The sequence below is a fragment of the Sus scrofa genome, chromosome 16 (genome assembly GCF_000003025.6).
Source record: "Sus scrofa isolate TJ Tabasco breed Duroc chromosome 16, Sscrofa11.1, whole genome shotgun sequence".
NCBI lineage: Eukaryota > Metazoa > Chordata > Mammalia > Artiodactyla > Suidae > Sus > Sus scrofa.
This window is the reverse complement of record NC_010458.4, coordinates 52,062,825-52,075,723: the sequence shown is the minus strand read 5'-3', so window position 1 is coordinate 52,075,723 and position 12,899 is coordinate 52,062,825. Positions and strand designations below refer to the sequence as shown.

Below are 12,899 nucleotides of genomic sequence, written 5' to 3'. Positions count from 1 at the left end.
TGCACACAGGGGAACAGCATGTGCAAAGAACGCTGTTTGAACATGTGGGGGTCAGAGGTCGGCAGGGGCTGCGGAGGCTGCATTTTCCTTGAAATACAATGGGTGGGTCAGGGAGAGGCTCTGAGCTGAGCAGAGATACCACCTGGGTCTTTTTGCCTTTTTCTAGGGCTGCTCCCGCAGCATATGGAGGTTCCCAGGCTAGGGGTCTAATCAGAGCTGTAGCCACCGGCCTACGCCAGAGCCACAGCAACACCAGATCCAAGCTGTGTCTGCAACCTACACCACAGCTCACAGCAACACCAGATCCTTAACCACTGAGCAAGGGCAGGGACCGAACCCACAACCTCATGTTTCCTAGTCGGATTTGTTAACCACTGCGCCACGACGGGAACTCCACCATCTGGGTCTTGCATTTAAAAAATCCCTCCTGGGAGTTCTTTTGTACCTCAGCGGGTTAAGGATCCAGCATTGTCACTGTGACGGCTTGGGTTGCTACTGTGGCATGGGTTTGATCCCTGGCCCAGGAACTTTGGTAGGCATGGCCATAAAAGAAAAAGAAAAAAAATTCCTCCCAGTGCAGATCTTGCAGGGGAATAAGAGCAGGCAGGGGGCTCAGCTGGGGGCCACGCAGTGGTCCAGGGGGGCTAGAAGGTGGCCACGGCTTCAAAGAAGCAGGATTCCTAACTGGAGTTAGGAGGCGGGAACAAAATTGCATGGGACTGAGCAGGTGTGGTGGAAGGAAGGGCGTGAGAAGAGTCCAGGACAACGTCCCATGCTCACTGCCCTGCCGACCATGGTGATTATTTAGTTCTTGCTGCCGCCCAAGCCCCCTGTTCTGAGGTGACCCCTAGCCCTACCTGCTGGGAACCTCCTGCTGCAGGCTCCCAGGCTGGCGCTGCCCCACAGCCTCCTGCTGGCTGGAGCAGCATTCTCAGTGCCCCTGTGGCACCTGGGGAAATCCACAAGGTCAGATCCCCCCACTTAGTAAAGACAAACATGCCAGCCAGGGTAGAGGTGCCATTGCACTGTCCCGGGAAGCCTGGCCCCAGAGCAGGGCTCCCGGACCAGAGGTCCCTCTCTCTTGTTTTTTCGTTTGTTTGTTTTTTTGTTTCTGCTTTTGTTTTTTTGTCCTTTTTGGGCCACACCCTCGGCATATGGAAGTTCCCAGGCTGGGGGTCTAATCGGAGCTGTACCCACCAGCCTACACCACAGCCACAGCAACTCGGGATCCAAGCCGCGTCTGCGACCTACATCGCAGCTCACAGCAATGCTGGTTCCTTAACCCACTGAGCGAGGCCAGGGATCGAACCCACAACTCCATGGTTCCTAGTCAGATTTGTTACCCACTGAGCCACAACCGGGAACTCCAGGGGTCCCTCTCTCTGGATCCACGACTGATCCCCCTCCCTGCAGCCTCATCCTCAACCCCCATGTCTCCCTCACTGGGGGATAGGCTCAGAGCCTACAGGGACTTCGGGGCCACAGAGACTGCACCTAAATCAGGCGCTGCCTCTTACTGGCTGTGTGGTTTCTGCCAAGTCACTCTATCTCCCTGCATCTCCATTTCCCGGTCTGTAAAATGGGATGATGGTGACAGACGTAGACATGGTTCCAGCAATAAAGCACAATCACATCTCAGCAGGGAGTACAGGCAATAAAGGGTGATTCCTAGGACAGTCCCTGCTCTGGGGCTGGAAAAATTAATATTGTAAAAATGGCCATACTACCCAAAGCAATCTATAGATTCAGTGCAAGCCCTATCAAATCACCCAGGACATTTTTCACAGAACTAGAACAAACAATCCAAAAATTTATATGGAACCACAAAAGACCCAGAAGTGCCAAAGCAATCCTGAGGAACAAAAACCAAGTGGGAGGCATAACTCTCCCAGACTTCAGGCAATATTATAAAGCCACAGTCATCAAAACAGTGTGGTACGGGTACCAAAACAGACAGACAGACCAATGGAACAGCATAGAGAACCCAGAAATAAACCCAGACACCTACAGTCAATTAATCTTCAACAAAGGAGGCAAGAATATAAGATGGGAAAAAGTCAGTCTTTTCAGCAAGTGTTGCTGGAAAAACTGGACAGCTGCATGCAAAGCAATGAAACTGGAACACGCCCTCACACCATGCACTAAAATAAACTCCAAATGGCTTAAAGACTTAAATGTAAGACAAGACACCATCAAACTTCTGCAAGAGAACATAGGCAAAACATTCTCAGACATCAACCTTACCAATGTTTTCTCAGGTCAGTCTCCCAAGGCAACAAAAATAAAAGCAAAAATAAACCAAATGGGACCTAATCAAACTGACAACCTTTTGCACAGCAAAGGAAACCATTAAAAAAAAAAAAAAAGAAAAAAAGACAACTCAGAGAATGGGAGCAAATAGTTTCAAACAGTGCAACTGACAAGGGTTTAACCTCTAAAATATACAAACAACTTATACAGCTCAACAGCAAAAAAAGCCAATCACCCAATGGACAAATGGGCAAAAGACCTGAATAGACTTTTCTCCAAGGAAGATATACAGATGGCCAACAAGCATATGAAAAAATGCTCAACATCACTGATTATAAGAGAAATGCAAATCAAAACTACCACGAGATACCACCTCACACCAGTCAGAATGGCCATCTTTAAGAAGTCCACAAATAACAAATGCTGGAGGGGGTGTGGAAAAAGGGAACCCTCCTGCACTGCTGGTGGGAACGTAATTTGGTACAACCACTATGGACAACAGTATGAAGCTACCTGAGAAAACTCTTCATAAAACCACCATATGTCTTGGGCAAAGTGGACAAAACTTTCCTTGAAAAAGACACATGCACCCACATGTTCATTGCAGCACTATTCACAATAGCCAAGACATGGAAACAACCCAAATGTCCGTTGACAGGTGATTGGAGTAGGAAGATGTGGTATGTATACACAATGGACTACTACTCAGCCATAAAAAAGAACAAAATAATGCCATTTGCAGCAGCATGGATGGAACTTCCCTTCTCATACTAAGGGAAGTAAGTCAGAAATAGAAAGACAAATACCATATGCTATCATTTATATCTGGAATCTAATATAGGGCACAAATGAACCTTTCCACAGAAAAAAAAATCATGGACGTGGAGAACAGACTTGTGGTTGCCAAGGGGGAGGGAGTGTGATGGGTTGGGAATTTGGGGTTAATAAATGCAAACTATTGCTTTTGGAGTGGATAAGCAATGAGATCCTGCTGTGTAGCACTGGGAACTATGTCTAGTCACTTATGATGGAGCATGATAATGTGAGAAAAAAGAGTGTATACATGTATGTGTGACTGGGTCACCTTGCTGTACAGTAGAAAATCGACAGAACACTGTGAACCAGCTATAATGGAAAAAATAAAAATCATTATTTAAAAAAAGGTAATTCCTGTTATGCTGGTCTTGAGATGATGTATTATGTGCAGCAACTTTTTTAAATGCCAAAAATATATCTGGCTCATGTCTGATTTACTTACATAAATGAAACAGGGAGAAGCAAAGGAATGTGATGATGATTTTGACATCACTATTTTTTTTTTTTTAGGGCCACACTCATGGCATATGGAGGTTCCCAGGCTAGGGGTGGAATAGGAGCTACAGCTGCCAGCCTACACCACAGCCACAGCAACGCCAGATCCGAGCAGCGTCCGCCACCTACACCACAGCTCATGGCAATGCCGGATCCTTAACCCACTGAGCGAGGCCAGGGATCAAACCCGCAACCTCATGGTTCCTAGTCAGATTCGTTTCTGCTGCACCACGACGGGAACTCCAAACTCCTCAACATCACTATTTCTGAGCCTTTACGATGCACAGGGCACAGGGCTAAGGATTTGGGCGCTTTAGTTCACTTAGTCTTTACAATAATTCATTGAGGGAGGTAGATATAACACATTTTCTTTTTTCTTTTTGCAGCTGCACATGCGGCATATGGACATTCCTGGGCAATGCTGGATCCTTAACCCACTGAGCAAGGCCAGGGATCAAACCTGCATCCTCACAGAGACGTCCTTAACCCGCTGAGCCACAACAGGAACTCCCATATGACACTTTTCTAAAGTCCAGTTTATTGAGATATAATTTACATACAGTATATTCACCTTTTTTGGATGCACAGTTGTATGAATTTTGGCACTGTATGCAGTCACACAAACAGCACCACAATTTAGATATAGAATACATATTTCTATCCCTTCCTGTGCTGCTTTCACTCCCACTCCAGCCCTGAAGCAATCATAATTTAATTCCTGTCTCCCTATCCCTATAGTTTCATTTTTTAGAAAGTCATATAATTGGAATCATACAGTATGATAAATTTTTAAAATGAATTTTTGATTGCACAGCAATACATGAATACTTTCTTCTTTTTTTTTGTCTTTTTAGGGCCACACCCATAGCATATAGAAGTTCCCTGGCTAGGGGTCAATTCAGGGCTGCAGCTGCCAGCCTACACCACAGTCACAGCAACATGGGATCCTTAACCCACCCAGTGAGGCCAAGGATCAAACCCGCATCCTGACAGACTAGTGTCAGGTTAGTTACTGCTGAGCCACAACAGGAATTCGAATATTTTCTTCTTAATAAAAAAAGTCACAACACTGCAGATGAATCTAAATCCCCTTTGAAACCGCATCCCACCCGCCCCTCATCCTTCTGTTCTGCAGGAAGGCTGAGAGCCAAAATGTTTAACAGCCAGCAAGGCCTGGCCAACAGGATCAGAACGAACACTGGGTGTGAACAAACTAAAACAGCCATATGGCGACATGCTGAACGCATGTTCTCCCCGTGTCATCAAAGGGCCAGCCCTGCACCCCGCGGCTACCAAGCCACAGAACGTGTGCAGACCTGAGGAACCCTGGACCCCAAGCTCAGGCTCATCGCCCTACTCAACTCTGCAAGGCAATGGATGGGAGACAACCTCGGGCAGAAGGGCCCTCTAAGCAGGCAGGGTCCATGGCAGAGTCAAGTCCTGGCCACAGACTGCAGCCAGACCTGGCTCTCTCTGTGTCAGCGCTCCCCACCCCAGCTTCTCATCTCCTGCCTGGATTTCTAGACTGCGGATGGCACTTTTTCTTTAACAGCTGCCACCAAAAAGGAGCAAGCCGCTTCGGGGTGTAGAGGCAGTTCCACCGGGAGAACCGAGATGGGGAGAGCCCAGAGTGGGGTGGCCTGCGGGCTGAGCCACGCCGGGGTCACACCCCCGCTGCCAATGAAGTCAAGGACAGGGGCTTCATCAATGCCTCTTTCCCCTCTGACATCCTCTTCCAGGCCTCATCCAGCTAAGCGGCGGACCAAGAGAGGGAGAGGCTGCTAGCCTTCTTTTTAAATATCTGAACAAATGGCCAATCAGCTAGATGACCACATTTCCCAGGCTTCAGTATAGCTCTGGGTCACTATGTCTTAACCAGTGATGAAAATGGGGGTGTCACGTGAGGCTTCTGTGTCGTGTCCATAGAAGAGTGGCAGTGGGATGTGGTTTTGTGGAGCCGTCCCAGCTTCCCTTCTTCTGCCCTGCTACGTGGCATTCAGATGTGACGGCTGCAGCTCCCAAAGCCATCTTGTTGCCAAGAACAAAAAACTCAGCGCGAGAATGGGGCCAACACAGAGGAAAGTAGAGCCAAGAGTTGGAAAAGGAAACCAAGGTCTTATGACGTTTTAAAAAAACTCCTAGATCATGCTGTGCCTGAAGCCAGCCACCCTTAAACTTTTCAGATATTTGTGCAAATAAATTAGCCCTCTATATCCCCCCCACTTTTTTCCCCCTAAACTGGTTTTTGTTGGCGGTGGTGTTTCTTAGGGCTGCACCTGTAACATAGAAGTTTGGAGCTGCCGCTGCCAGTCTAAGCCACAGCCATAGCAACAAAGGATTCAAGCCGTGTCTGCAACCTATACCACAGCTCATGGCAATGCCAGATCCTTAACCCACTGAGGCCAGGGATCAAACCCACATCCTCATGGATACTAGTCGGGACTGTAACCCGCTAAGCCACAACAGGAACTCTCCCCCACCCCAAACTGGACTGAATGGTCCTTACCTAGTGCATCTCAAGTCAGACAAAATGACCTTTTTTTTGGTCATATTCTACCCAGAACAATGAAAATCTTCAAAGGCAATCTCTGCTGAGAAAAGGTACCCAAGGGCCATGTCACAAATGCTCATATCCTGGTCCCTACTGACATTTGCCCACCTTGGCACTTCCTCTGCAAGGAAGGCCAGCATTTCTACAGCTCAGGACAGGAGAGGGCTGCCGTGTAAGTTGGGACATTCCTGAGATAAACTCAGGGGGAAATACCTTCTTCACAGTAAGAACACGCTGCATCACACCGAGCTCCTCTCCTCTCCTGAGCTGCCCCCGAGTCCTGGACATGTCACTCAGCCTTCCAGGCCGCAGACCTCAGCCTCATCTCACTCACTGCCCACCAGGCTGGCAAAAGCAGGGCATGATGCAGGGCAAGTGGCCATGAGGGACAGCGTCCCCCAGACCTGGGGTCATATCTCAGCTCTGCTGTGTGACTCTGGGCGAGCTCCTTAACCTCTCTAAGCATCGGTCTGGTCATAAAACAGAGAAGCTCTTTTTGTCTTTATACATGAGGATGATATACCTGAACGCAGCTGCCACAACATCTGGCACATGGTAACCATTCACAAAATATGGTGACTCCTAATAGATCTGGGGGGAGTTCCCACTGTGGCACGGTAGGTTAAGAATCTGACTGCAGCAGCTTGAGTAGCTACAGAGACGTGGGTTCCAGCCCTGGCCCAGTGCAGTGCGTGAAGCGATCCAGTGTTGTCACAGCTGTGGCACAGGGCGCAGCTATGACTCGGATTCAATCCCTGGCCTGGGACCTTCCAGATGCTGAGGGTGTGGCCATAAAATAAATACATAAATACATATATTTGAATTTGCTGTTGTAACTCAAGCTTGCCTGGGACATCAAGACCTGGCAACTTCCCCACTGAGCCCTTAGAAAACAAGTGGTGACCCCCACTTTTCAAAGACCCTCCCCTGGGTATCTCATTTTCACCTCCTGAGAGTGCTGTGGGGTCCGGCAAAGGGGCAGCACAGCTGTCTTAGGCCAAGAGGGCTTGAGGGAATCAGGGAGCCGCTCAAGGACACAGGGCTTTTTAAACAAGAGGTGTTGTCCTTCCGAGTGTCCTGCAGCCTCTCCAGCAACCCAACCCCTGATCCCAAGAGGGGACAGAGTCGGGAGGCACTCAAAACGGGCCACAGGAATTACGGGGGGGCGGGTGGGGAGGGGGTGATGGACTCCAGGCCTAGGCTGAGCCAAGCCCGGCCCCGCTGCCCGGGATCAAGGAAGACTCACCCAGCATGATGGCGTCCACAGCTCCCCCGGGACAGAACTCGATCATGATCTGCAGAGAAAACAAGGCCAAGTGACAATCAGCAGGAGGGCACAGTCCCCAGGGAGGTCTGCCAGCAGCCAGTGCCCCTGCTCCCGGCCCCCTCTTCCTCCGGCCACGGGTCTGTCCAATCCGCACCCCCGGCCCCTCCAATCAGACCCCAGTTCTCACAGGAGGCTCTTGCCACCCAGGCATTGCTTGAGGACTTCATCTTTCAGAAAAAGAAAAACCAAGTTGCCAGAGTTCCTGTCGTGGTGCAGTGGTTAACAAATCCAAGTAGGAACCATGAGGTTTCGGGTTCAATCCCTGCCCTTGCTCAGTGGGTTAAGGATCCAGCGTTGCCATGGGCTGTGGTGTAGGTTGCAGACGCGGTTCAGATCCCGCGTTGCCGTGGCTCTGGCATAGGCCAGAGGCTACAGCTCCGATTGGACCCCTAGCCTGGGAACCTCCATATGCTGTGGGAGCAGCCCTAGAAAAGGCAAAAAGCCCAAAAAAAGAAAAGAAAAACCAAGGTGCCATGGAAACCCGCCTTTTCAGCCAGGCTTGCCCCCTCCTCTTGCTGTCTGGCCCGCCCTGCCTGCCCCTCACCCCCACCCCCACCCCCAGCCAGTCCCCCGGCCTCCCACGATCCACAGTCAGGAGTCTCCCACCAGCAAAACAAGTCGACCAAGTCCTCACGGGATCCCAGCACCTGTCTCTGGCCTCCTTGCATCTTCCGGAGCCTGGTGCCCTGGCCCACACATCAAGCCTTGACCACCAGCTCAGGTGGAGAACCGAAGCCCACAGAGGGGCTGCAATGGACCAAGCCCACGTGGTTGTCTAGCGGCTCCTGGACTGGAGAGCAGGTTTCCTAACCCCAGGGCATTCATTCATTCATTCATTCAACACACACCCAGGAGGCAGCGGGCCCTAGGAGAACCACCAGATCCAGACCCTCAAGGGGCTCCCAGCCCAGTGTGGCGGATGGAAAAGGCCAATTAGAGTAAAAAGTGCCACGGACATTGACACAGCCCCACCCCCACCCCACCCCCGGGTCACTCCCATCTTCACTCCTTCTGGCCCACTGTGGCTCCCCTCATTTTGAGATGTTTTCTCTCTCTCACTCTACTTTTTTTTTTTTAGGGCCACACCTGTGGCATATGGAGAGCCCCAGGCTAGGGGTTGAATCGGTGCTGTAGCCACTGGCCTATGCCACAGTCCCAGCCATGCCAAATCTGAGTCACATCTGTGACCCACACCCCAGCTCACAGCAATGCAGGATCCTTAATCCACTGAGCGAGGCCAGGGATCAAACCCACATCCTCATGGATGCCAGTCAGATTCGCTTCTGCTGAGCCGTGACGGGAACACCTCTCTGTTTTCTTACTGTATGGACAGGGGTGGGTGGGGAAGCGGGAAGTGACACCAGCTTCCAGGCACTCCCCGCACCTCCTCCACCTCCTGGCTCCTGGCCCCTGCGTGCCGTAAAGTCCCTCCACCCAAGCTCAGCAGAGGCGGACACCGTGGCTGTGGGGCAGTCGAGGCGGCCCATCACTGTAGGTAGAAAAGACCTCAGCCATGACCCAGCTGGGCCAGAGCCAGCTCTCCAGCCAGAGGAGAGAGGTGTGGCCTCCGTGTTTTGATGAGGCCTCCAAACTTGTGGCTGCACCTTCCAGAGGCTTCCTCGCGATGTGAGTATGAAGATGCGGGCTGGACCAAATCCCAAGCCTATGGCTCACTACATGACCTTGGGCAAGTCACTTCCACTCTGTCATCTGTAAGATGGGTTTGGTGATACTGTGGCTCTTACCTAGGTCCCACCTCTGAGCTATATTTAGGGGGATAAGCCACCTCTGGAGGCAAGAAACCACAGCAGGTCAAGTAGGGGGCTTGAAGCTGGGCCAGGGACACCAGAGATTCTGGGTACCAGGGGTGGCAAGACGGTCCAGGGCAGCAGACAGGCCTGCCACACACCATGCAAGGCTACATGCCACGGGAGGGGTCAATGCAGGGGGCTGCCCCCGCTGCTCACACGTCACCTGCTGGGGAGAAGGACATGGCCTCTGATGCTCCTGAGGTCAATCTGGCCCTGCCTGGACCAGACTACTCTCTACCACTACCCACTATGGTGACCGTCGTCCAAAAATACAAGTCACCAGACATGGATTAATGTCCTGCAATCCAGAATACGAGGAAGCGGTACCTCTTTCTTCCGATCACCCCCTCACTCATTCGTTTGTTCATTTAAGCAACCACCAACCAAACACGCTTGTTCCCAGGGGTCAAGGTGACCCGGACACAAGCATCGACATCTTGAAGCTTAGTGTATCATTCTGTCTTTTAATAATTCTCAGGGAGTGCCCGCCATGGCTCAGCGAGGACACAGGTTCGATCCCTGGCCTCGCTCAGTGGGTTAGGGATCTGGCATTGCCATGAGCTGTGGTGTAGCTCACAGAGGCAGCTCTGAGTTGCTGGGGCACGGGGTGGGGGGGTGGGGGGGCTGCAGCTCCGATGCAAGCCCTAGTGTGGGGAACCTCCATATGCCTCAGGTGCAGCCCTAAAAAAAAATAAAAATAACTCAGCTCCACAAAAGAGAACCGCTAATCCTATGAATTGACAGAAAAAGCCCAGCCACAGGGGTGATAGCAGAAAAGAAGCAAAACTTCGTTACCACACACGGCCACTTACTAGTCAGCAGCCTGTGGGATGGTGGGATCCACGGCCAAACCGCATAGGAGTGACAGTCATCCCGGCCTTGCCAGGACACAGGCATCCAGGTGAGGCTCCGTCAGTATGAGCTGTTGCTGTCACTCCATCCTGACTCTAGAGGTTCAGGCTCTGTTTATTTTGGTGGTGTGGGCTTTTTTGGGTTTTTCCTTTTTTTTTCTTTTTTTTTTTGAGGCCCCATGAAAGCCATCTGCTCTCTTCTCACCCAGAAAAATGCAAATATGAACAAATGTTTGTATGCGATTCTTGCTCACCCTGAAGTCTCACCCCCAACCCCAGGCTGGAAACCCCTGCTCATGCTCCGAGTCTCCACCCACCACTCTTCTGTGCGGCCTTGGCAATGACCTATCCCTCTGCAGAACGGGGTAACACTATGGACCCCTCAGAACTACTGTTAAGGACTGGATGAGATGACACTGATAAAGCAAGAGGCCCGAGCCTCACATACAGTGGACACAGGACAGCTCGGCCACTTGCCCTCTCTAACAGGGACAGCTGAAGAGGAAGGAGTGGTAGGCACAGGTTCGAGTCCAGATTGTGCCACTGAATCACCTTTGTGACCCTAGGTAAGCCACTTCATGTCCCCAAGCCTCGATTTCCTCATCTGTAAAATGACACTAATCCTCTCTCCCTCCGATGTCATCAAGACAGTCAGTGACATGCCCAACGCAAAAGTCACACCAACTAATGTTCACTTGTTGACTCTCTAGCAATGGAAATTGCTGGGAAGCATCCCACTTAGACCACATTATTTAGGCTTTCTACCAAAAATATGCCTTCCCAGAACCGCAGTTCATCCACACACCCGCTGCTGGTATCAAGTCAGTATGAGAAGTGGCCAAACCCAGGCAGTTCCTGCATCTTCCAGTCAAACCGCCCCTTGACCCATCGCCCTTACACAAGGTCCCCATGACCTTTCCTCTCCCAGGCGGGCACTCGGAAAGCTAGAGCATTCTGCTAATCTGGTTTGCTTCCTCCCGCAATTCAAGAGCTCCGGAATCCCCTGCACTTCCCATATTTTTCACTTTTTTGCCTTGGCTGCTGGGAAGCTCTGAGCTTCGCTTTGGTCTTATTCCCGTAAATAAATGTACTGACTTTTAATTCTCAGCCAGGAGTAAACCTATAATATTTCACAATTTGCATATGAACGCTGACGAAGTGTCTTTAAGGGTCACTGCCCCACACCCAGTCCTTAGAGTCGATCAGAGCATGTGTCCGAGTCATGCGCCATTAACCAACTTTTTGTAATACTGACCAACTGTCCTCGCACATGTTGCAAAATATAGTTGGGTTTTTCTTCTCCTTTCTTTTTTTGAAAGTGGCTTTTTTGTGTGTGGTTTTGGTTTAAAAAGTTTCACATCTTGGTGCCTTTTATGTGATGCAAAAAAAAAAAAAATCCCTTAGGAGGTTGAGATTAACATGTATATACTACTATATATAAAATAGATAGGTGACAAGGGTCTACTGTATAGCACAGGGGAATCTACTCAATACTTTGTGATAAGCTATATGGGGAAACAATCTGAACAAGAATAGGTATGTATATAACTGACTCACGTTGTCTGTACACCTGAAACTAACACAATTTTTTTTTTTTTTTTTTGCTTTTCAGGCCTGCACTTGCAGCATATGGAGGTTCCCAGGCTAGGGGGTTGAATCAGAGCTACAGCTGCCAGGCTACACCACAGCCACAACAACATCAAGTCCGAGCCGCATCTGCGACCTACACCACGGCTCATGGCAATGCCAGATCCTTAACCCACTGAGCAAGGCCAGGGATTGAACCCGAATCCTCATGGATCCTAGCTGGATTCATTAATAGCTGAGCCACAACAGGAATTCCTGAAACTAATACAATTTTGTAAGTCAACCACACTCCAATAAAAAATTTTTTAAAGTTAACTTCAAAAGAAATGTTTTAGGAGTTCCTATTGTGGCTCTGCGGGTTAAGGACACAATATTGTCCCTGTGAAGATGCGGGTTCGATCCCTGGCCTCGCTCAGTGGGTTAAGGATCCAGTGTTGCTGTGAGCTGTGGTGTAGGTCACAGACAAGGCTCGGATCCTGTGTTGCTGTGGCTGTGGTGTAGGCCAGCAGCAACAGCTCCGATTAGACCCCTAGCCTGGGAACCTCTATACGTTATGGGTGTGGCCCTAAAAAGACCAAAAAAAAAAAAAAGTTTATATTAGAAGTAATCTTTCTTTTTTTTTAATGGAAAGCACTGCCCTAAAATCACCATGGCAACAGATGCATCTGTTCTTTGAACGGGTGGGGTATCTGTGCCTGTCCACAGTGAAAGCCCAGCAGGACCGTGCCCAGGGCATCCTGTGATGAAAGAAGGCTCCTCAGGATCCAGGGCTCCTGGGTGCAAAGCTGATGGCCTCTGAACCTTCACTAAGACCCAGATCCAACAGCTCCCAACATCAAGGACCAACTCGTCCACCCAGCTCCCTCGAGAGGGCAGCAAACAGCCTGTGGCCCAGGTTTTCTCAGGATCTGGTGAAAGGACGTTTGTGATCAGTTTAACCCATCAGCAACTAGCAACTGAGGGTCTACCAGTCAGCCCACATGGCTAGGCAGGGTGGGGGCCACAAAAGAAGTATTCAATCAACGAACACTATCTGAGCTCCCAGTCTATAACTAACCTGGGATCTGGGGACCCAAGCTGATTGAGACAGGTCCCTGCTCTAAGACCAGAGTCGGAGGCAGATGCAGAAGTAAATGATGAGGCACATTGTGACTGCGTTACCCAGAAGCCTGTGGCCACAGTGGTTGACCCAGCTGGGAGCTATCCTGGAG

The 12,899-nt window shown here is 50.3% G+C and overlaps 1 protein-coding gene across 1 annotated transcript in view; it reads right to left on the bottom strand.

Annotated features, from left to right (window-relative positions):
- The window catches only part of STK10 (serine/threonine kinase 10), a 136,611-nt gene that overhangs the window by 64,655 nt on the left and 59,057 nt on the right, over positions 1 to 12,899 (bottom strand). Inside the window, exon 3 of the mRNA XM_021077114.1 lies at positions 7,359 to 7,407. Coding sequence (XP_020932773.1) covers positions 7,359 to 7,407 — 49 coding nt within the window. The remainder of the gene's footprint in view (positions 1 to 7,358; positions 7,408 to 12,899) is intronic.